The following is a 25,875-nucleotide window of genomic DNA, read 5'->3' on the forward strand; positions in this document are numbered from 1 at the left end:
TGTGGAAAACGACCAACAAAACCTAGTCTTACACTTCCTATGTTAGTGTAACAGAATAAAAATGTGAGCACACAGCAGTATATCCCTGTACTTGTCCTGAGAAAAGGAATTATCCTGTATACACAATACAGGATGAGTGAAAGAATACTGTCTTGATTTGTGTTACTGCTGATAAACACCTTATGAAGAAACCCACTGTGCCTTTTGTACTCTCACGAATCATTTATCATTCACTTATCATTTAATTAAAAAAAAAAAACTTTTAGTCTTTTTAGAAAGCAAAATAGTGGTGGGAACACAAATACCAGATTTGTTTTCCATTAAAATAATTGCTTAGTTCTATTTAAAAATCCCAGATGTGGATCCTCACCAGTGTCTTCTTTTCTCAACTGCACTAATGGCTCTGAAGCACCCATACACCTGAGATGTTTTGTTGGTTTGTATGGGTCCTTAGAGAAACATGTCATTCCACCTGTATTTTATAAGTTTTATGTGACAAATAAATTATAAATAAATAAATTTCAGTTTTTATCTGATAAATGAAACCAGGCTTTGCAATGGACCAATATAGAAGTAATAAATCAGAGCTAGGTCATTAAACAGTAGGAGACATTCATACATTGTTGAATGTGTTTTTGAATTCAACTAACTAGATTAAACACTATCATCTTAACACTTGAATTGTATGTAATACATACAAGGGACTGCCTCAAACGACACAGCAAAATGGTAGTTTTCAAAATACATTACCATCATGATTATTTTATTATCAAAAGGCATTACATCTCCTGCTTCTTAAATCATTTTGAAGGGGAACAATTGAAATAGTTACTACTATGATCTGTGTAAAAATAAAACACAACCAACAGAATGATCTTTACAAAACAAAACAAAAAGAGAATGCAGTGTCTGGTTTTTGGAGGAACTCAGGAAAAGACCCAACGATTGGCTTCCAACCATTGACAAAGTTGGTCACTCAGACCCTAAAAACAAATATCATGCGATAAAATCAGTGTACTACATTTTCTCCATACAAGTCTATATCACATTTCTTTCTATACAAGTTAACACAATCATACATATTGTCCTATTGTGTCTTAGGGTGTATCTCTTTCATTTTAAGGTGCTGGTTAATTTTGGGTCACAACTTGTTTTTTTAATCTGTCAAACATTCATGTAACATGAGTACCCTTCTGTGTATTGGTGGACTTGAGGGGGAAGGGGTGGTTGGTGTAGTGGCAGGTGGGGTCCAGTCATATGACTGGGCCCTTGGTCCTTTGAAGTCTTCCACATAAGCGCAGTGATTTTCCACATCCGGTCCAAAAAAAGTTTTGGAGGAGGGAGAGCAACTCCTACTGCTGCCCAGCTGTCAGTTTAATGTCGGTTTGAAGTCCCACTGCAGGGGCCAGGAGTACCATCTTTTTCTTACAAGTCAGTTTGTAAGGATCAGAGTTACAAGGAATAATAAAAATACAGCAATCTGTGGAAAGGGAAGCAGCTCTCACAGGAGAACATAGCAGCTTTTTTACCTAGGTTTTTATAAACAATCCAAACATTCCCTCAGAGAATTCTTTGCCCAGTTTTCCTTGGTGTCACGCGGAATGTAATGGATTGGTCAGAAAAAAAAACATATCTATATATTTAAAGAGATCCTGCAGGATAAAAACAGTCAACCCTAACATTTTAGAATAAAGTTGGATTATTCACCCCTTAATTTTGTTCCTGCATTCCATCAATATAATATATGATCAGTATGAATTTGGAGGAAAAATAAAACTGATTTGAACTGATATAATGACAAGATGAATGCAGTCATATGTGGGGAACATAACTGGATTTCAAATTTATTGGAGAAAAAAAAAAAAGAAAACAAGAATGCAGCACCATGAACCATAAGACCTGTATGTCTCAAGTACAAGTACAGTCTACGATGAAGTAGTCCTAAAGTAAAATCAAAACAGTCCAGTGGGGATGAGAGAACAGAAGAGAACCAAAAACAGAACAGACAGAGAACCTTGAGGGGAAAAAAAAAAGGCTGTTTTCATGTTTAGTGAGAGAACACAGAGGCTGGCAATCATGGAATGACCCTATAAAAGGAAAAGCCCCTGCGCCCCATCTGTGTATTACATCTTTAGAACGGATGATTAATATGTCACACCTTTGCTGGGATCATTTCCATTCAAATACTTATTCACTGCAGCACAGACTCATATGTGTGTGTGTGTATATATATATATATACACACATATATACACACACACAGGCACACACATATATATATATATATATATATATATATATATATATATATATGTGTGTGTGTGTGTGTGTGTGTGTGTGTGTAAATATAAATCCCAACCTGGAAACCATGATGACAGGTACAGCTTTTTATAACTTTGTACAGACATGTGGAAGTTTTTACTTTCTGACGTTATAGAGCCTGTTTGCACAGTCCAGCACATCAGGAAACACTGGGGACAATTTCAAGTTACATATGATTTCTTGTTTTTTTGTGAATGTGTCTTCCAAATAATCTTTTTCCACTGATTCCATAATGATGTTCAAAGTCAGTGATTAGCTTTGTGCAGAATGTAGTCATTTTTTTCCTGAAAATAAAGAAAGAAAAGACAGAAAATAAGAAAAAGAGAAATCTGTAAAGAAGTCCTTGCTCCTCTTAGGTCTGTACATTTACACCCTCCCCAAACTCCCTGAGCCCCATTTTACCACAGCTTTGGAGGTTGAGGGGGTAACGTAGCTTTGTGTGTCTGCGTGCGTGCACACGCATGCATGCATGCATGCACACGCACACACACACGCACGCACTCACACACATGCACACACACACACACACACTCACACACACACACACACACACACAGAAACGGGGTCCTAAAAGCTTCCTGACTGTGTCCTTACTCCGGGTCCCTGTAAGGGGGAGTGCTGGAACTGGCTGATGCTTGTCCCTCGCTGTGGGTAGTGTGTCGGTCCAGAGGCCGACAGCAGCCTGGAGCTGGCCTGCAGCGTTGCCTGGCCTGGGCTGGCCGACTTCAGGCTGTGAGATACTTGTTGCTGACTTCCTCTGGATGCCAGGGCACCCGAGTCTATTTTAGTCTGCCCATGGGCCCTGGATACCGGGGTTGGAGCCCCTGCCAGGCCACTACTATTCAAAAGGTTCGCTTTTAAGTGGCTGCTGCTGTAGCTGTGGCCTCTGTCCACGTTACTGCTGCCACTCTGCTGGTGTAGAGACCCTGCTGGTGGCCTGGAGTCTGAGGATGAGGCGGTGGTGGGGGAGTGACTGGAGTAGGAGGATGGAGGGTGGTCCTGGGGTAGTCCAGGGTGGGAGGAGTGGCGTGTGTAGAGGCTCTGGCCTGAAGAGGGACTATAGGAACCCCGGAATGGAGAGTTGGAGGGTTGTTGGCGGAACGATGGGCTGTTGGTCTGCCGGTGGCTTTCTGATGACTGAACAGACAAAGACACCACTCTGTGACGATGACAAATTTTTAAGGTTGCTTTCATGTCTCTCAACCCAACTGGTTGAGGAAGATGGCCACCCACCCTGTGCCTGGTTCTGCTCAAGGTTTCTGCTTAGCGCTTGCTCATGGTGGGAATTGTTGGGTCTGTAAATAATATCATAAAGAGTATGGTCTAGACCTGCTCTATATGACAAGTTCCCTGAGATAACTTCTGTTGTGAACAGGTGCTATATAAATAAAACTGAGTTCATTTGGCATGTCATGTGGAAAAGAAGGTAGTAGTGTGAAAGATTCCCCTGATTACAAAATGCTCATATCAAGAGGACATCTACACAGACTAACAGTAATTTAGATAACATCTATTTTGTGTTTGTGAGTGTTGGGCTAAAACAAAGTGAATATTCAAAATAGTGCTAAGTTTATCATGGACTTCTGCATTATCTATGAACAAAGTGAATATATTGGATTTTCAGAAAATTCAGGACTCTAACTCAGAATTAGCATTTGAATGTTTATATAATTGTTATAGGTCTGAAATGGTAATTACTTATATATGATTTAAATGCACCATTGGCCAAGGTGGTCGAGGGTAATGTATCGATTCCAAATGTAAATGCTGCCAAAATGCATTCAAGATATGACCATTCAAACCAACAGGAATGTTAGCAGAGACACACTGGCCTAATTAATAATAACTTTTAATCAAGTGTGTCTTAAACACAAATAGAAACACATAAAGAGATACTAAACAAGGTAAACAGCCATCAGGTAGCTTGTATATTAATATCATTGCCACAAACAAATTGTGCGGATACTGAAAGTTGACAAACAAGTTCGATAAACAGTTTTCTCAGGCTACCTGGTTTGAGTACACAGAAGGACTGTATCTGTGTGGACTCTTAATGGGAGACGGCACGGATGTTGCCTGCATCTCATATCGATCCGCATCTGGAAACAAAGAAAGGTGGATCAACTTCAGCAAGTATAAGTACAAGGTATATTACTGTATGTCTACTTATATCTAGAATTAGTTTTATGGCTTTGTCAACCTAATTTCTCTGCAGGGGTCACTGTGAATTTCTTATGTCATACCAAATTCCTTCTCTGTAGAGCCATCACTCCTCTTGTAAAGACGCTCCATCTTGATGCTTCTTAGCACTCGCTCCAAAACACCCTGGCCTTCCCTTAGACGTTCAACAGTAGTGGGAACCATCCTTGGAAAAAATACAAATCCAAAAGGTTATCTGCCAGTCAGCTCTGATCAGGAACAAATGATGAGCAATATTAGACAGCTTGAGATCTTCCAGGTGATGTAACATGTACTGAAGCATCTTAAAATTAGTGATCCATCACACTTGGCCTCTCACCACTGGTTGTTGTTGTCCTGGCATCTTGACTGCAAGCCCTGCTGGTCTGGAGGACTGACCTCCTCTATCTGTGGGACAGGGTTGGTGTGTGCTGAGGAAGAGAAGGAGCTGTGTGAGGAGGCCAGGGGTTGCATCTGCTGATGGGAATGGGGATGATGGGAGTCCTGGCTGTAGTGGGAGACACGGGTAGGGTTGCTGCCCAGAGAGGAGCTGCTGCCGGTTGGCTCAGAGTCACGACCACTGCTCTGCTTCCTTTTACGGTACTCCAGCAAAGACACCTGAAGTCGCAGAGGGAGGAGAAGTGCTATTAAATACCTACTTCTGAAGGACAAATGCACAGTCTGATGTGCAAGTTTAACATACAACCTCATGTCATTCACACTGATGCTGGGCCGCTGACTGAATCACATCATTCACAAAAACTGCACTGAGTGATGGGCAGACCGCATGCACCACACCAGAGAGGACTCACCTGGGAACAGTATTTCAATACCACAAGAAGAAACACATCTTTGTCACCATGGAAATTACCTCCGACATGAAAATGATACTGTATGCATTTTGTTTTTCTTCCATTCTATTAACATACCTCTGGTTATGAGAAGAACTCAAATACAGCATAATGTAGATAACTATGTGTTCTGAATACACGGTTAGTAACATACAGCATCTAAGGCTTTGACAAAAGAGCAGGCAACTTTAAATGCACCACACCATGATGCAACCACACCGAAACAACAATACAAACACTCATATCAACGTCCATGGAAAGTTTGAGCACACACACAACATATAAACACACCTCGGCTCTCAAACAATGAGAATGAGAGTACTCGTCCCAGCTTAATGTTATCATGACACAAAAGGCTTGTGGGCATAGAGGAGGGTATATGAAGGAGGCAGGGAAGCGGGATGATGACCACAGGGTCGAATACTGACAGGTGACAGATGGCTCTTGCCTGAATCTTTGTAAGATTATATACGGAGTATAGTGAGAAGTACAGCAAGCCAGAGTTTGAAATTTTCAACAAGCACCAAATATCACAGCTTCAGTGGACACATTAATAAGACTGCTCTTATGAACTGGACAGTGTTTTTGGGTACCTTTTACATGACTTACATATAAAGTATGCATCGATCAGCCACAACATTAAAACCAATGACTGAGGTGAAGCGAGTAATACTGATAACTTTGTTACGATACAATGTTCTGCTGGGAAACCTTGGGTCCTGGGAATCATCGGGATGTTACTAACATGTACCACCCACCTAAACATTGTTGCAGACAAAGCACGCCCCCCCAATGGCAACAGCACTCTCCAATGGCAGGGGCCTCCTCCACCAGGACAGTGCTCCCACCACACCACAAAACTGCTAAGAAATATCTTGAGGAATATAAAGAGCCCAAATTGTTGACCTGGCCACCAACTCCCCAGATCCCCAGGTCCGAATCTGATCCAGCATCTGTGGGAGATGCCTAATATTGTGCAGGTCCTCCACGTGCAGCCAAACAGCTCTGACCCGTCAGGGCAATGACATGGGACCTCTGGTGGTATATTGTGATGTCAGGCACTGGGACATGGGCAGTGGATCCTTTGGGTCCTGTGGGTTGTGGGGTGGGCCTCTGTGGATCTGGCTTGTTCTGGTGGATCCCACATGTACTGGATTGGGATCTGGGTAGTATGTGTGCTTGGTCTACAACAGATTGTTTAGGTGGGTGGTGCATGTCAAAGTAACATCCAGATGAATGTTCAGGGCCAAGGTTTCCCTGCAGAACATTGTACTGTAACGAAACGATCAATGTTATTCACTTCACCTGTCAGTGACTTTAATGTTGTGGCTGATGGGTGTAAATACAGTATACAAACTACAGTTAATTTACATTGTGAAATTAGTCCCTGTAAACGTCCATCACAGTTTACAGACCAACTTAAAGAACTTATTCCAATTTAAAGAAGTTTTGATTAAGGGCTTATGTATTAGTTTATGTGCAACCTGTCTGATCATATGACTGCTTGTGTTTCCAGTTCTCATAAGACCTATCTTCAGTGATATAGCCATAACTAAAGATCCCAGCAATTACTATGGTGAGTATAGTGTTAAAACTGATGGAATCAATGGAACTATAAAAACAAATTCTAATAACATCTTGTTTTCCCTTTATCGTATTAACTTTTGTTCATCTGACTAGATGAGTCAACTGACCAAATCTTGGCTGACCTTAAGTCATGTGTCACTTCATATTGAATTTTATTTAAAATTCAAATTGTATTCAAAATTCAATGAATAAAAGAGTGAACATTATGACTAAATCTGACTTTACCTGACTTTCATCTGAATGTCAATGGTCATGTGATTCTATGCACAGAGTAACATCAAAAACGGACAAGAGACATCTCATTGAAAAATATATCTTAATTATTTTGGCTGGTGATCATTAATTTAGAACCAGTAATTTATTTTTAGGTCTTTGCATGTGATAATCTTAATACTGAACATGATTGATACCTTTGAAAACTCCAGAAGGCACCTGTGAGAATGCAGGATCTGAGGGACTTGATTTTCAGTCATTTTTTGTGTTTTAAATGTTTCCTCTCCAGCCAAAGTTTTTCCTGGACCAACATCATTATCACAAAGACATTCAAGTACAATCCCTTATCCCAGCCAGTCCATTACTGGTTGTAAGTGTTGTGACTGCCTGCATAAAAATCTTGTTATGTTTCTAGGGAAACAAAACCCTTAAAAATAAAAATCGCTCCCATGGTGCCTTGTGATATTGCCTGTTTTTGCTGTAAACAACACTGATAAATTTAGCCTTGCTTACAGTAGAGCAGAACAGACTGTTGATCACTCTTTGGCAAGAGCCATGAATGAGATGGAGCAAAGACACGTTGGCTTCATCTAACACCACCATGACAATTCATGAACCAACAGCCTTTTGTGTTGAAAGCAATGGATGAACCTTTACACAGTGAATTTGACAGAAATGGCATAATAAACCAAAATTCCTGCTCGAAACTGTAGAGTCAAAATTCAATGTAGATTTGGTGGAAGGGTGGGGACGGAGCTGTCAGAGCATGGGGTGGGTGTTGTATGCAGATGCAAAGAAACAATATTTACATGCACACTTCTAAAGATGTAGTTGTAGGGAGAATATTCACCATATTTTGTACTGGCTTGTATTCGCTTCTTACAGCTATAGCCTGGTAATCTGGCTTCCCTGTCAGCAGACTAATGGTATGCTGGTTGGCCCTCTGCCTTGGAAGAAAAGTGGAAGAGAGACTTGGCAGAGAGTGTCAACTAACAGCAAGGCAGAGGAAGGGGACTGAGGAAGAGGGAAGGGGGAAGGTCAAAGCTACAGAGTTGAAATCATTTCAGATATACACATAAAATGGTTATATATGTGTCTGTTAACTGCCTGTTGCTTTTGGATTTGTCCTTCTGACACAAGGGACCAATTTAAGCCAATTTCAATGGGCAGACACAGAGCAACGGAAAAAGCACACCATGATGTTTGGCTTTTCAGTTTGCTCATATCAAACTCAAAGTCACTTGTGCTTGAAAATAACAGACAGAATTTCTTAAGATTTACCTGATAAATTATCCAATAAAAAAAATTGTTTTCACATTCTTATCATTAGGATGCTGAGAACTTGCCTTCCTCTTTTGTGGTGGGTTGCTGGTGTGAGGAGGTGTGCCACTGTCTGGATAGCCTTCCCCATAATGAGGCTCCCCATAGGGTGACATGGAACCCGGACCAATATCTCCCATTAGCCCCTGGCCACTTATGGAACTGTGGAAGGACTCTGCAGGGGAGAAGCCTCCTTCTGACTGGGATTGGCGGCAGTCAGTGGCCACAGGGTTCCCCAAGTTTGCATTGAGGGGTGAGCAGGTGTATATGAGGTTGAACTCTGTCCTGAAGGCCTGCTCCCTGTTTGGGGGGTTCAGGTCTGATGAAGGACAGGACACTGGATTTAGAGAACTGGTTCCCACAGATGATGGACCTAGGGAATCTGGGCCTGAAGGACATCCAGGAAGGGAAAAGTCATCTGAGGTCATGGCCATAGGGCTCTCCAGGCTCGAGGGGAGTGACAGGTCGGGGAACTGAGGCCGAGGGACTTCAAAGTCTGTCTGAAGACATGGCTGAAGAGAAGGATAGGACAGACAAATAGAACTTTAGTTTAATTTGCTTTAGTTACAAAAAGATGTCAGAGTTACAAACAATATTTTGTCATGTTTATAATGCTGCGTATTATAATTTTGTTATTTCATTAGAGTTTAACTAGAAGAGATATTTACATGAAATACTGTATACGTGATACTGTGAAACCATTACATTTTCTAAGATCAGACCGTGAAAATCTCTGAAAATCTCATTCAACTGTTTGCATTATCAATTAGCAGTTAGTGGTCGAGAGATGGGAACGTACCTCAGGTGAGATGGACTCTGGCCTGTGAACAGGAGATGCCTCAGGGGATGATATGTTCTAGAGAGGAAAGCAAAGGTCATTAGAAACTTCAAAGTGTAAAACAAGTGATGTGTCCCAAATATTAATTCTATTTGGGACACTGGCAGCAAATGAAAAGGTTTATTGGTGTGTTAGTGTTGAGGTTTAGCAGTTCTGAATGTTCAGTCACAACCCCAAACAAGTGAGGATGATAGACAAGAGTCTACAATACAGCTGATGACAAGAAAAATAAATCGTTTAGAACAGGTTTCATGTAATAACAATGTAGTTATTAGTTTAAGATCAACGCTCTCCTAGGCTGTGTTCATGTGGGAGATACGTGCCATATCTGGCTGGTAAAGATGGTACAAGATATTGCGGTTATGCCCTTACTTCAAACTGCAATGGTGTGTTGCAGCGGCTGGCAGGAAGGGAGGGCATGGGTGAGTAGACCACACCATTGGGCAGCAGGGAACCACAGCGGGTGTGGAGCAGCGGGTGGAGGGAGTCTTCTGGGAGTGGCGGTGTAATGGGTGACAGCGGACAAAGCAGGTGGTCTGGTGGTGCTGGTGTTGTCTCAGCCATATACTTGGAGCGGCGCTTTTTAAATGGGGCATTGAGTTCTGCAAATTTAAAAACAAAAAATGTGGAAAAAATACGGTTGTAAGCAGATACAAGAGTAAAAAAATAAAATGCTAGACAGCAGCAGTTACATTTAGTTAATACTACCCAGTTGTTAAGTTCTAATCCACTGTGGCGAGAAAAAGTAAGTGAACCCTCTGCATGTATGTATAAATGTATGAATGTGTCATAAAATACTGACTAAATTGCAAAAATGAACTAACGCAATCTGTTGAAAACTAATAACATGAACTGCTCTTTTTTCCATACTACATTACATTACATTATTCAAACATTTACAGTGATTGTTGGGAAAAGTATCTGAGCACCTAATCAACAAAAAGCAATTGCAATCAGGATATAGCAAACTGAACTACAATGAGTGAAACAAGGGTAATGGTGTGGGTATTTTGAGCTCTTTAAAAAAAAAAAAAAAAAAAAAAACATTTTGAGTTTGCTATTTACAAGAAGCATCTACTAATGTGAACCATGTCTTGCAAAAAAGAGATTTTACTGCATTTACTGTATAAACTGAAAAATGCTTGAAAATTTAGCTCTTTACATCGGTATTGCATGGAGTTGACCAACTTCTGGCAGGTATTCCAGCCCAGGACGATTGGACAACATTCCACAATTTCTCTGCATTTCTTAGTTTTGCCTCATTTTTGATGTCACCCCACAAGTTTTCTATTGGATTAAGGTCCGGGGATTGAGTTGGCGACTCCATAAAATTAATCTTGTTGGTCTGGAGTGCTGCTCGCTTACTGGTGTGTTTGGGGTTGTTATCTTGTTGCGACACCAATTTCAAGGGCATCGCCTCTTTGGTATAAGGCAACATGACCTCTTCAAGTATTTTTATATATTCAAACTGATCCATAATCCCTGGTATGCAATAACTAGGCCCGACACCATAGTATAAGAAACATCCCCATATCATGATGCTTGCACACCACAATCCTTCACTGTCTTTACAGTGTACTGTGGCTTGAAATCGGTGTTTGGGGGTCGTCTAACAAACTGTCTGCGGCTCCTAGACCCAAAAAGAACAAGCTTGCTTTCTTCTAATTGTTACAGCACTCACAGGCAACTTTAGACTTTCTTTGATCACCCTGGAGCTGATCATTGGCTGAGTCTTCGCCATTTAGGCTATTCATCAATCCATTCGAATGGTAGTTTAACATTTTCTTCCACACCTTTCTGATTTCGGTTGCCATTTTAAAGCATTTGAGATCATTTTAGCTAAGCAGCCTATCACTGCACTTCTTTATATGTTTTTGCCTCTCCAATCAACTTTTTAATCAAAGTACGCTGTTCTTCTGAACAATGTCTGTAACAACCCATTTTACTCAGATTTTCAGAGAGAAATGCACTATAACCAGCATGTGCAACATTTGCTGCCTTCGTCCTTATATAGGGGCCACCAGTTTGACACCTGTTTTTTCACAGAATGAATGACCTCACTAATTGATCTCCACACTGCTATTATTTTTGAACACGCCCCTTTCAATTAATGATTCAATTACACAGAATCAGCAGCACGCATGTCATGACTGTTGGGTCTGTTGGTTTTCTATTACTGTACTGTACTAAATTATTTGCCAGATAGAAATATAATTTCCACCAAAATCAGTGATTGATCTGGTTAGTGATGTTGGACTGCTATTATTTTGAATACAACTCTAAGTAAATCTACTGCAGAATACCAAACCAACCAAAAAAAAGCCACCTGTGGCACATTCAGAGCCAAGACTTTAACGCAACGAAGATGTCGTGAAAAGACCAAGAAGTGAACAGCTATTCACACCAGACATTCTAAGCATATGGCCAAGCTGAAGCAATTCTGTGAGGAAGAAGGTTCCAAAATTCTTACAGTCTGCAGCTGAGGTTATTGCTGCCAGTTATTGCAGCACAATGTTTCACTTAGTTTTCCCACCAACACTGTCAATGTTTACTGAGTATAACTTGATGAGGATGACAGTCGAATCGGATTTTATGTTGAATTAATGCAGAAAACCAAGTAACCAAGTCTTATCACTGTATAAGGTCCATCAATTTTCTTCCAGTTTTGGAGATTTCAGAAAATGCAGCAACAACTGAATCTTCCAGTTGGAGGTAGATATGTACATACCACTGGACAGGGGGTTGGGCGTGGATCTGCTACTTGTACTTTGCTGGGAGGACGTGGACTCTGTGCCATCCTCCATACTGGCTGAACAGCTCTCATCCTCAACTTGCTTTATCCATCTCTGCGTCAAAATAACAATAATGTCTTGTTAAAAACAACAACTAACATATCTTTTTAGACTTCTTAGACTTAGACTTGATAAGCTTATTTAGGTTTCACTTTAAAAAAATAAATAATTTAACTTAACCCAATTCCAAAGAAGTAAAGCTAGAGTGACAGAATTCAACATATTTTATGATACGGGGGCCTGAAGGTGTGTTCAAGTTTGCATCTTTGTGGGCAGGTAGAATTAATTTTATTCTTTTATTCTTATTTTTATTTTACTTTTATTTTTTTTAACTGGCCCTTTCTTTTCCAAAAAGCATTCTTAATATAATCAAATGGAAATGCAAGATTTGAAGGCTTTAAGAATTAAATGATTCACAAGTACAAATACTATATTTTTAAAAAAAGGACCTTTATCTTAATTTATTGTTTAATGCGAAAATGGGCTTGTAACTGTATTAGCACTCAATGCACTAAGACTATGACCATGCAGTGTTTGTATGTATTTTATACTCCATCTTTTTACAATGCCTTGCCACATCACGCACCTTTTTGTAGCAGCCATAAGTGCCATCCATTTGGAGTGGGCGGGGCCTGCGTCTCTCAGGGTTGAAGGGAGAGCCGAAGCGAACGTAGTGTCTGGGTGTGGTGCAAATGAGTGTGGAGTGGGAGAGGCCTGGCAGCATGTTTAGGGTGGTGGCAAGCACTGTGGGGTCAGTTGTTATCCGCAGGGGGCGCTCAACAGGTACCTCTTGATGGACCCTCTCCCCTCCAGGGATCTTGTCATTTAGCCACTCTGTCACAAGGTACTGAGGCATTGCATAGAATATACAAAATAACAAATATGATTAGGAAAGCTCGACTTGATCATAGAATAGCCAAAATTCTACAAAAAACTTCTAATGTCCTCTAACCTTCTTGGTCTTAGGGTAGCGCAAGTTGCCTCTATTAATGCAGTTTAGCCCCTGGCCGTCTCCATCTAGGAGATGACCGCCCAGACCACTCTCTCCGTGGCCATGTTCGGCACCATATGGACCCTGAGATCCTTCTTCCTCCAGATTAGCCCCCTGTTCAGCTGATGATGGCACTGCAGCCAATGCTGCAGCCGTGGCAGCTGCCGCCGCCTGCTGGGCAAGGGCTTGACGTTGCCGCCGGGCCCGCTGCGATGAGCTTGACCGGTAGCGAGAGATCCGACTTTTGGGCCGAGGCTTGGTAGGTCGTGCAGGTTTAGGGGGAGCAACTGGGGTAGGCAGGTAGGGTAATGAGGTCTTTTCTTCAACAGATGGCGCTTCCTGTAATAGAATGTATGAGAAGAATAAATTAAATAGATGTAACACTAAAAAAACACAACGACAGATTAATAGATTCAAATCAAAAGGCTTGTTTTCTCTCACTAACCATGACATAGGTGGTGCGTCGTGTGCTGACCCCAACCCCAGTATTGTGGGGTAAAGGGGTGCTGCCTGTGGGGTTTCCTGCTCCATCCTCAGCTTCCACACCCTCATCTTTTATTTCTGTTACACCCACTCTCCTCCGCCTCCTTTCCAGGCTGTGAAACGTCTACATGAATCAGCAGAATCACAAGAATTACACAGGCAGTGTCTGAATGACTGATGTACTAGAATCCATCTGTCACACAAAACACGAACATTTACAAAAGGTATGTGAGATGTGTATAACAGGTATATATAATAGTGGCATACTCTTTTACTGGAGATGGCGACCCCATTTTCATCCACATCTCCATCCTCCCCTTCTTCCACCTTCACCTCCTCCAGCGGTTTCTCCTAATTGCACATGCACAGGCAGCACATAAGGAAAACATCTTGCCCAGCAGTAAGTACAAACAATATTTGGCAACTTGGTATTTAAAAAAAAAAAAAACATTCTAGGGCACTTAATTGTCCCTTTGTTGCCACATTTATACTTGCTTACTTAGTTGTTACCCAACTTATGTGGAAGATCTCTTCATTTTGCTAGACACATACCTCTGCGTCACTGGTCCCCTGCAGTTCTTTGGCCTCCTGGTGCTCATCAAGGGACTGACTGTTGTCACTTGCTAGGCAGCCCTCAATTTCCCTCCTCCGAGCTTTTCTTCGCCGGGTCTCAGCACCAACCAGAGGAGAGGGAGGCAGCAGGCAGGGGGGACTCAGAAAGCTCTCTCTGGGGCTCAGGTTGTGCCTCTGCACAGGGCAGTTCTGGTTGCCTTTATGGCAGGCACAGTCCACTTTGTAATTACTGGTGGTTTGTTACAGAGAGAGAAGAAGATTACACTGGAGAAAATACCAGAGGGTGGAACAGCAACAAGCCAGTTTTCAAGTAATGCCCAGTTCAAACTACACAAATTCAGCCCAACTGACATTATGTGATTGTGGCAGGAAATTTCCAGTGTCAGGCTCGCATATGAACTTCAGGAAAAATGAAAAGGCCTTGTAGTGTGATGTAATTGAAGAACATGTAATCTCTGGGATGCCACATGATTGCAACAAGTCTAATATGTCAAATTTTGTTATATTTTCTTGCCTACTGTGACAATTCTTTTGAAAGTTAAAAGAACTGTGTAGTCTGATCCCAACTTCAAACAAAAGAAAACTACCAGCTGCTTCACACCTGATACCAACATGTGTTGCATTCATGACTATTGCATGTTTCTAGACAGGTCAGGACCATCACCACTTGTATTTGATATCATAGCTGGGTGGACCTGTGTGTGGATTAGCCAGTGTTACTTTTTAAGGATGTGTTGTTTTTTACAGGCTAGTTCAAAAAGGGTGAAAAGTAAGAGGTGTGGGATTACTGACCAGCTATTGAACTCATAATCAAATCCAATGGTGACCTCAGCGTCCTTTGTGATTTGACTGACAGCATAGATACACAGATGGATCATACCCTCAGCAATCATATGTCGGACCTGCGGAGGGGAACATATAGAAAATTTACTTCTTAAAAGAACACTTCTTAAAACTCCATATTATACTTAAATAAAACCATTTTATCCATTGTATTAAAATTTAAGAAAAGCTTGATGGCTGACCTCAGCGTTGGGTGTACAGGACCTCCTAATGAAGCGTGCATCATTTCCAAAGGTCCGTGCATCAACACACATCTCTACGTCATTAAATTTTGAGTAAAACAGCACAAATGGGTATGGTCTGGAAAAATAGACAATACTGTCAAAAGCAGGAATTGTTACTACTAGTCAACATGGACATGGTATTGTCAATGTGTGAAATAGAAGATATAGTTGAAAACTATTATGGAGCAGTTGTTAACAACTACTTCAATGGTGTAGCTAAAACCTGCTTGAAAAGTCAGTAAATGTCACTAGATAATGCAATTAACTAATTAGTATACTCATTACATTACTGCATTGTATTTACATTCTGCCTAGCATCAGTCAGTTTCAGCATTTTTTCCATTTGCTTGTCTCCTACTCTGTGTGCTCACAATATACAGTATTTTATTACAGTCAAAGTCCCAATAAAGTGGTTCTGATTTACATGGTTTTGTGTTTCAGTTGTTAGACAACAGAACAAGTACGAAGTACTTCAAAGTGGCTTAAGTGACTGACAAGCAGCCAACTAAGACTGCATGTTAGCAGTCACTGCAAATAGCAGTCACTTCAAAGCCATTTCCAAGCTGCTGCTCTGGTCTGCTAAAATCCTGATTTTAATAACTGTAACATTGAGTGTTTAGGACAAAAGCTGTGCCGTGATTTTGGCTATAGGTGTGCCTGTGGAGGGACAGCCTGACCTTGCATGTGCTAGGTAATACTGCCAATTCTCTTCTATGGAGAGTAGCTAACACACTGAGCTGGCTGACAAATGGAGTAACTACATCACTGAGTCATGCAACATTTGGCTGACCAATGGTGTTACTTCATCAGTCAGTCACAGACTGTAAGGATTGTAACCGGTTTGTAAAATTGCCCTCCCTGCAGTCTGGCCAAAAAATGGATTAGAGAACAATGGACCTTGACGATGTATCCAGCTGTCTTTGGACACAAATATTATGCTTATTACAGCCCATAACCCTGTGACCCTTACTTTTTAAAGAAGTGCCCATTGACTTCAAACTGCTGCTTGAGCATGACCTTTCCCCGATATTCAATGATGAGCATGTCTGGTTCCAGGTTCTTGGCTGCTCGGAGGATCTTCCGGTGTTTCTGCACCCGTGTTACACGCCCCAGCTGGAGCTACAAAAAGCCAAACACCAAGTTATTTATTTGCAACTGCAGGAAAAAACTGAAAATATCATGAAGAAACTGAAATGCAGTAGCTACATGAAGCTCTTTACCTGATGAACTAGACTGTAATAAGTCAGGAAAAGTGCTCTTTGATTTCAGTAAAATATTTTATGTAATGTGTTAATATGGGCTTAATTTGACTAATCACATAGCATCTTTTGCAATGCTGCTGTTTAATATGCATGCACTTTGACATAAATTCAATCAATATCTGGTCCAAAGGTATTGCGAGTTTGGATGAGTACTCAGGCTAACCTGCATCTGGGAGCCCAGTACTGTGTTGTTACAGGCCAGCTCAGTGCGGTTGATGGTGTCCATGGCATCAACTGAGGTCTGGATCTGTGTGGTGGAGGGGAGCATCATGGTGCTGCTCTCAGTCTTTGAGGCTGTGCTGCTGGCAGCACGGTGAAGCTGCAACAGTGTCTGGACATCAGCGCTGTACTGATTCACCAGAGCTTCCTCATACTGGTCTGTCCACTGGCGAATCCTGCTTTCCCACCCCTCTGCTGTGTTCTCATCCAGTACACTGGCCTCCGTTGTTGAGTTCTAGACAGAAGTAAAAAAAAAAAAAAAAAGGAGCAGGGTATGAAAGCTTTTCTTTAGAGAAAAGGGGAAGCATGAGGTTAATATAATGCACAACTTTACATAGAGGAGAGGTTAACTCTTATCTTACCTTCATCCTCATGGACTTCCTAGAACCCTCTCTGAAAGCCTGAAAGAAGAAAAATTTTATTCATATCAATGCAATGACATATTAAGCAGATACTATTCTACAATTAAAAACAAAACTAAGATGTCCTCAATGAGGCAAGCTTGTATGAAAAAACATAAACGCTCTATACTGGGCTTTAATCTCAATGTTTATCATTTTCTTTGATCTGTCAATGGATATTTTGCTAGAGCAAGTCATACTAATCCACTCTGCTTCTAACAGTTTGCGTACCTTGACTTTCTTGCCTTTCGGTGTTCCACGAGCCTTCTCTGTGCTCTTTTTCCTCTTTTTGGATTTGCTTCTTTTGACCCGGTTGACAGTGAGTTTGATGCTGGTGGGTGTATGCTGGGTGGCGGTGTAGGAGATGGTGGAGGGCGACACCTCTTCATCACCACTCTCTGTTGCGCTGCTTTCTCCAGCTGTCAGGGAAAACACAGGTATATTAATCATATATCATGGGGAAAGAACATCTATCAGTAATGTGTTTTAATGTGCTTTATAAAGCACAGTTACAAACTTCTCTATGAGGGCCTGAGTGAAGAAAAACATGTACCTGAGACATTTTCTGTCTTCCTGTGTTGGCCTTCTGCTCCTTTCCTCCTGTCGAGCCCCCTGCATCAAAAATGATGATGAAACAAATCAGCATTTAAAACAAATTTATGATATAAAAAAAGCAGTAAAAACAAATTTCATGGTATAAAAAATTATATCATGGATGTTTGCACTTCCAAATATAGGTCATTATGAATATCTTTATATTCTTTATAATATCTTTTTCTATAAGTACTATAAGTAATCCCACAGCAAGGAAAGTTTGGATAGTCAAGTGAAGTGCTCCAGGATCCAGACTGGTCAGATATTCCATCTCTTACCTGCAGTTGTCACATTTGATGAGCAAGCCATCGGGCATCAGGCTGCAGTGACACCAGCTGGCCACGGCCCCGTCCTCCTCTGAGGAACTGTCGCTGTCTGCGGAGTTGTCCTCAGTAGTTTCGTGATAGCGGGAGCCGAGTACCATGCCGTTGAGATCCATACGGGGGATGATGGTTTGGGAGAGCGGGGAGGCAGGTGGGGTGGGGGGTGGGGGTGCGCCATAGTTGTGATCCTGACAACACACAACGGAAGACTGTTGCATCTTCAAACAACGGGTGTTCAGGCAAAAAGGGAAACGGAAAATGGAGACGAATGAAAATGGGGGCAAAAAAACAGGTATGTGAAACAGTACAGCTGTTAATAATAGAAGTAGTCTGTGGTTATAGAAGACTAATAGTAGGATAGACATTCATGGATTTTAACTGAACTAGAACCAATTTTTAGTTTTACTTTTTCTGCTCTCTTAATAGAACTAAGAACTTGAAAAGATTTGAAAAAAAGAAATGATTGGAAAAATTAGAATCAGTTATTATTTAAGCTTTCAAAATTTTCATAACTGTAGCCAACTTATTTTTGATTAATAGAGAGTAATATTTATTTCTCACAATAAGGCCTACTATGATTAGAATTGATGATTTGAAAAGAGCGATATGAACTCACAGCATATGGTAGTCCCCGATACCCATGACTCTGTGCGCTCCCGCAGCTGTGGTTGTTGTAGTTTTTCTCATTCACAGCAGGGCTTGCTTCAACTGACTCAGGGCTGGAAAAAAAAATTAATACTTCAATTAATAAAGATTTTATTTAACAGCAATTTTATGCAGGAAACAACAGACAGATATTTCCCACTACAGGTTTCATGACCTGTTATACTGTATTATTAACAGTAATATTATTATTGTTGTTGTAATAAGAGAAAATCAGTCACTAGATGGCACCAAGATGCTGAAGTTGCACTCCAGCTTGGGAGAACTGCAATTTAGGAAATGGAATGTGGGCCGCCATTATGTTATGCAACTCCTTCTGCCCTTTAGCTGAGGTCTGGCTAGACAGTGAATAACCTTGCCTTTTCTCACTAGTCTTACAAAGATAGAATAAACATGGATAGATAAAAACATACATGTCAAAAGAATCAAACTGACAAAATGTTACAGGATTTTGTATTGCTCAGCAGGCACAACATATTTTCCCTTGTGTGAGAATCAGTCTTCCTAGCTGAGGTGTGGAGGAAACTAAAGGGGGCCATGAAGAGGGATGGATAGGAGAGAAGCCAACTGGACTCCACATAACTTCAGAGAAGGGGCAAAAAGGCGGTCTTTGGACATTTTCTCAGACACTACTCAAAAACCGCCAGGGCCTGATGAGGGAACCAGTCTACCTCCCCTAAACAGGGAAGGGGCTGGATGATACAGAATATATATAACAGTGATGACAACTAAAAAGCAAACAAACAAACAAAAACATTACAGGGGTACTGGGGGTAGGTGGTACCCTACCCCCAGGAGCCCATATATATATAATGTTCCCTAATGCGCAAGGGATTACAAGGTAACTGGAATCTTTACTTGCATTGTAAAACAAAAAATGCAGTTTCATTGAATTTGGCACAATTTAGACTCGCACAGGCCAGTTATTCAGTGTAGCCAATGCAACTTTTAAAACTATTATAAGAGGTAGTGATAGTTTCAAGTCAAGTTACAACAGCCTTGCAAATTACCCAATAAACAAAACTAAAATAAGTGAGGACATTCTACTCTCCATGTTGGGAGAACCACACCACCACCACCACTTTAAAATTTCTGAATTGTCAAAGTGGCTTTAATGGGAAAGACAAAGTGATAGTAGTGGTATCTTTATTTATCATTCTGCCCTATACAGAGGTCAGGGTTACAGTTTTGAATTCAAGTGTAGCCATCCTGCCTGAAGCATCACATACTGTATTTCCTCTATTTCTTTCTGGTAACATTTGGTCTTTGGTGCACTGCACTTCCTGTCTCTTCTGATCTCTCCAAAAGACTTTGTGGAGAACAGAAACTGGACAAGATATTGGAAGAAAGGATATTTATCACAGCCAAATTACAGCAGCTATTCAGGTAATGATCAGGTATAACAAAAGCAGTCTGCTTACACCCTATGACATGTTTTCTGTTTCAGCAATGTTACTGCATCCACAGATGTTGGCAAGTAAAGCTCAAGAGTAAAATGCTGCAACTGGTGGAAGTGAAGGGCAACACAAAAACAAAAAAGTCCCAGGTTGTAAAACAGAATTTTCTTCAAGATGTGAGTACCATCTGTGAGCCCTATATAGCTAGTGGTGAGTACTTACTCTGATCCAGCAGCCATATCTGAGTAAGACGTTTCAGGTGTAGTGACTCCCAGCGCAATTACTATGCTCATGACGTCCAGCACAGCGGTGCGGGTGGGTGGGGTGGGGGATGGGTGGGTGAGGGGGTTTGGGGTGGGGGGGGTGGGAGGGGTGGGAGAGGGGGAGAAGGAGAGGTGAGGAGAGGAATCACACGGTCCTAATTACAGCAACAGACCACTCCAGAGGTGGGGCGCCACTGAGCCGCAGCCCACGGCTCACAGTCATGGGGGACCTGAGGAGAAAGGGCAACTGATAAGTTCTACAAACATACACAGCCTGGATACAGACAAACATCCTGCTACATGACTCAGCATGTCATGTGATATGTTGGATACAGAGAGACTGTAAAAATTTCACGGGATTTGGGATCTCTTCTCTCTCCCTCTTGTCTCAACCGCTCCTCTCTAGCCATGCTGCTGACTGTTAGCCAGTTTTAACTTGCTATTACACCGGTAGTTTCCACTTTAACCCTGCCTGTTTCTACAAGGGAGGGTTTAAAGCCTTTCACACTGTTGCTCCTGCAGCGCTCTGTGTGTGAACTGTAAGACAAAAAAAAGTGTAACGAGTCGTCGACTGACATTCTATGAGTCAAATCAGGGTCTTCTCGACTGATGCATCAGATAGCTGACTTTTAGGGGGCAGCCCTAGATTTAATAGTATGTTTTATATTTTGCCATGTATCTGCAGCATGGGAAAATGTTCACCACTTACAACACAGGCCATTTTCATGACAGGGAGTTTAACTTTACATAGCAGAAAATGCACTGTATGTATAACTAATAACATTTTACCAGTAAACAATTCAAATGCGTCAGCATGGGAACATCAAAGGAATCTACATGGAATATAATCAAAGATGACTATAAACCCACTATATAAACCCACTCTAATCCTGCTTTCTTAATTTAAAATTACTTGGTTTAGAGGATATGCAGCACAGTGTCTTACAATAAAAAAATGGCGTGCAAATAAATGAGGAACAGAGCATCATCATCACTAAGCCAATTCAACAACAGGAGGCCACTCTGGGGACAGATATGCTTGCAGAATGAAACAGTAGGCCATCTGATTTAACAGCTTCCAAAAGGTTAAGATTAATCACCAAATTAGTGCCTGTTATTTAAAGTCCATAAGATGCATTATCTTAAGTCAAAATTACCCATCAGATTGTCATTACTCAGAAACAATGCAGTTACTATCTGATAACAGACATGAACTGTATCGAAACAGAAAATGATCACCTGATCAAAAATGGAAGCTCTATTACATATGAACAGGGCTCCTTTAGTAGAGGTCACTGATATTGACAGAGGGTTGTGAAGACCTCCACACTACGCAAGGAATATATCCTTACATATCAAATGATGAACCAAATTTGCTGACTCATGTTGACAATAAAGGTTTTTATGTGAGAAGCAGCAGTGAGCTTTCATCTGCCTGCATCTAAAGTGATAACTCAATATGGACATGGCGCAATGGGCCTGTCTCCCATCCATACAGAGGCTTCCAGAATGAAGGGAAGGGAGGGGAGGCTATTCAAAGAGCAGAAAAATAACCAGGGGCCTTACCGCTTTGCTTGCACTCAGCCTCCCATTAGGATGCACAAATAAATAGAACCAGCAGGAGGCGTTTTCCTCCCAGACGCCTGGAGGGGTGAGTCATCCAAGATGAGGCCCAGCCCTCTTGTCATGTGACCATACTCTGCTGAAACACTGACCCACACTGTTCTGTGTTCACTCAACCACCCAGGCAGATGCAGAGCTAAAGCCACGGCTGCAGAAAGAGGAACAGGCCTTCCTTAGCTCCGTTCACACATGGAGGAGAGGATTTGGCTTACAGCAAGGTCATCCCACAAGCTCATACAAATAAGCCACTTTATAAACACCAGTCTGATTAAATTCAACATAAAACAAATGCATAGAAGTAAAGCCTCTATTACACCACATAGGCTAGTTTATTAATATGGATCCATCAAAATCAACAGCAAAAGAACACATCACATTTCTGTTGTGTTCCCCCGGGTTATAGCAACTGGTGCCCTGGCTCGCCAACACTAAGGCAAACATGTAATGTCAAGGTCAGTTCAACGGCAGCTCAGTATCGAGCAGAGAATGATACACACTGATAGGCAGTAAAAAGAAATGTCAAAAGCAGAACATTCTGCTACAACTCAAATGGCCTCAATAAGAACAGGAGCATACAAAAGACATGCACAGACACAGATATTAGATGGTAGATATGGGTTATAAGAAAGAATTAAGACTTTAAGGTTAACAAGTTGGTAACATATTTAGACATGAAGATGACCCATGATGCCCCATCCATAACCTTTTCAAAAAGTTCTAGCTATTTATTTTCCCTGCAGATGATCACTCCCTATCAAAAACAGACACCACACTCTTTCATACAAAGGGAGTCACTATCTGGGCCTCTTCCAAAAGAACCAGACTGTGAGCTAGGTAGGTAAATTCCATACAAAGAAGGAAAGCCTTTCTTTACCTCCTCCTCCCCCACCACATCCCACCCTTCCTTGTTCGTTCCTCTGGCCATGAATACAGTCTCAAATTACCAGCAGACTCAACAAAGTCTTTTCACTTCCACTAGAACAGAGGCCATTTTGGGGACAAGTCCAAGGGGGAGGGACATGCACACAAAATGAACAGCAAAAGAGACCCCCTCTCTCTCTCATCAGCTCTGGCATAACTCTCTCTCCCTTCTCTTATTTTTCCTCTTCTTTAAAACACAGTCAATATTCTGACATTGTTAAGTACCAGTAGACATGTATTTTACTATTCTAAAATAAGCTATTTGATTCTCCTTAAATATCTGAATATGTCTTTGGGGTAATATAGCAACCATGTCTCATATAAGGAAGGACAAACAAGTCCAACCATGAGAGCATATGCTTAGCAGTTCAAAAGCATTAACGCTCAAAAAGCCACACCTTGTCTGAACAGAGCTCAGCACAGCAAGGTTTTGTAAGGAACAAAAATAGATGCGTCATGCGCATGCAGATAAAATTCCTACAGAAAGTATAGCCTACCATATAAACTCAAATGTTACATTGATTTACAACGCTGAATCATAGTGAATGTAATTAGATCAATATGTATTACAACATAGTATTAATATAATTTATAAACAAAATTTAACACTAAATTATTATTTCACTGTACTGTCGCAGCACAGAAATGCTATTTTTTTAAAAAAAGCAAACATCTAGGCTGTGTCTGAATCACTCCCTATGTTACTTACTGGACTTGGACATCTAACTGAAATTTTGCAAAGTAAATAACTTTACAAAATTTCATTTAAGCATCCAAGTGTAAAGATTTCAACTATACAGTGCCATAGCCCTAAAAAAAAATCCTAGAACAGAACAAAAAAGTACTGTGTCTATAGTATGTACACTGCTTTGGTATAAATCCCACAGTACATTTTACTTTTGCTCATGAGATGACAGATGTGAAAATTATAGTCATGCAACACTGCCCATGATGGTACAAAATTATGATAACAATTAGTTAGAGTGTTCAAATATTTAACCCTTTCATGCATAGTGGTCACTACAGTGGACAGCTATTAAAAAGTTGTTTTCTTGTGTATGCATATGTTTTGATGGTAAAACTGCACATCAGCCACCACATTGGACACTATCCATACACTGTCACCCATTGGCCAGTCAAGTGTAAGTCCCCAACCCCTGCAGGTAAAAATGTAACGTCAAGTAACATTAAGAGTAATACTATTATTAAAATTGCAAGTACTGATCTACATTAGAAGAAAATACGATAATCATCCTACACTAGATGGACATTATGCATTGCTGGCTATATTTCAACTACATTTCATACTATTACTGTGACAAGATAAGATAATTCTTTAATAGTCCTACAGCAAGGAAATTTACATTGTTTCAGCAGCAGCAGAGAATGTAAAAAACAGAAAAAGGCATAAATACGAGTAAAATACCAAACAAGATATAAACAAGACAATATTATAAAAATATAAACAAAAAACGTATACACAGGACTATATACATAGAAACAGATTTAACAGATATTGCACAGTTTGAAATAATATTGCACAGAATGAGTGACTGGTAAGCAGCTGTATTGTCAGTGGATTAAAGTCTACTAAAAGCTACTCTCAGGTGAACATACTAATAAAGCTTTGGGATGGTGAGGATGGAGATATCAATAGAGAAATAGAGTCTGTTTTGTTGCTTAAGAAGACCTTCAATGTGGTAACTCTTTCTCTGGGTCACATTGCTCCAGTTTCACGGGCAGGCTACGTTGAGAAAGATCAGAGATCAGTCAGAATCTCAGAGTCAAACCTTGAAACATGATATCTTTGTTTTAAGCTAAAAAAAAACCCCTCAACAATGACCTGAGATTTGGGGCTGTGAGGTATTTTGTCCAGTTCAGTCATCAGTCATATATTATTACACTATCTTTTACAACATCAAACTAAATAACTAACTAAACCTAAAAAACACAATAAGCAATAAAGACAATGCCATGACACTGTGATTACTTAAAAACAAATACTGAGTAGGACATGTGTAATGTTTAGAGCTGTCCCTTAAATGATTTGATGCATCTGTTTAGAAGATTCTGATTCAACTCAAAATGCAATTCAATGACTTGTTAGATATTTCTATTAGCTGCCTCTCTCATACACACAGAACAATGCAGGACAAGAGCGGCAACTATAGTGGAAACTACTAGATTTATGGCTAGTTAAAACTGGCTGACCACACTATCAGCAGCCAGGCAGACACTCCGTGGTGTAGTATGATTTTAGACCTGAGCTATGACAAACATGCCAACTTTTTATCTGTATGAAAAACAAGAACAAATGGTAAAATCTTAGTATTGAACAGCCAAATCAGATTTGACTAACTAAAGAGTCGGGTGCAGCCCCAGTAGTATTTTTAACAAATCCAGGTTTGGTGGAGAAAACCTGCTTCAGTGTACAAAATAACCAAGATCTCAATCCAATTCAAAGCTGTAAAGCAATTCAGCTGACGGGGCTTGACAGTGCAAGCTTTTCACTCGCATTTGTGACTAAAAAAGGAGCATGTGTGCGAATAAAAAGTATTATAAAATTCAGCCTGCCCCATCAACTGCATACATATGTGTGTATATATATGTGTGTGTGTGTGTGTGTGTGTGCGTGTATATATATATATATAAAATTGGATAATTATATATTAGATAATTATTAATTAATACCGTTGAATCAGAAAGTGTACCTTTTGTATTCAAATAAATTTCATTTTGTTTGTAAATGTATCCTCAAACTATTATTTGATCAATTTTCATTGAACCCCTAAAGTTCTTTATGTGCTCCGTGGGGAAAAAAGTAAGCGTCAAACCCTGGCTGAACTGCCACACACTCCTATGAAAGACTGAAATAACAAATGCAATGTCGTCACCCACACTCATTCACTTTAAATCATCATTAACCGCATATTTTACTGTGAGAGCTTCATCATTCTGGTGATACACTGACGCTACATCTAAACTAATAAGTTT

General features: G+C 40.6%; 1 protein-coding gene across 5 annotated transcripts in view; it reads right to left on the bottom strand.

Annotated features, from left to right (window-relative positions):
• Positions 1-742: 742 nt before the first annotated feature.
• setd5 (SET domain containing 5) overlaps positions 743-25,875 on the bottom strand; it is a 36,586-nt gene continuing 11,453 nt past the window's right edge. Inside the window, exons 2-26 of one of the 5 annotated variants that reach the window (XM_018667516.2) lie at positions 20,297-20,567; positions 18,631-18,733; positions 17,970-18,202; positions 17,651-17,709; positions 17,329-17,516; positions 17,059-17,097; positions 16,641-16,931; positions 16,186-16,334; positions 15,174-15,291; positions 14,941-15,050; positions 14,128-14,377; positions 13,843-13,926; positions 13,538-13,699; positions 13,054-13,431; positions 12,688-12,948; positions 12,038-12,155; positions 9,682-9,911; positions 9,271-9,327; positions 8,498-8,983; positions 8,002-8,094; positions 4,841-5,118; positions 4,566-4,687; positions 4,333-4,421; positions 2,917-3,459; positions 743-2,606 (exon numbers count right to left, since the gene is read on the bottom strand). In XM_018667516.2, the coding sequence (XP_018523032.1) occupies positions 2,568-2,606; positions 2,917-3,459; positions 4,333-4,421; positions 4,566-4,687; positions 4,841-5,118; positions 8,002-8,094; positions 8,498-8,983; positions 9,271-9,327; positions 9,682-9,911; positions 12,038-12,155; positions 12,688-12,948; positions 13,054-13,431; positions 13,538-13,699; positions 13,843-13,926; positions 14,128-14,377; positions 14,941-15,050; positions 15,174-15,291; positions 16,186-16,334; positions 16,641-16,931; positions 17,059-17,097; positions 17,329-17,516; positions 17,651-17,709; positions 17,970-18,202; positions 18,631-18,733; positions 20,297-20,367 (4,551 nt within the window). In that variant the 5' untranslated portion in view covers positions 20,368-20,567 and the 3' untranslated portion in view covers positions 743-2,567. The other 4 variants (XM_018667515.2, XM_051074645.1, XM_018667517.2 and 1 more) reach the window with 4 other exon arrangements.

This window comes from Lates calcarifer, linkage group LG12, assembly GCF_001640805.2.
Source record: "Lates calcarifer isolate ASB-BC8 linkage group LG12, TLL_Latcal_v3, whole genome shotgun sequence".
Lineage (NCBI taxonomy): Eukaryota > Metazoa > Chordata > Actinopteri > Centropomidae > Lates > Lates calcarifer.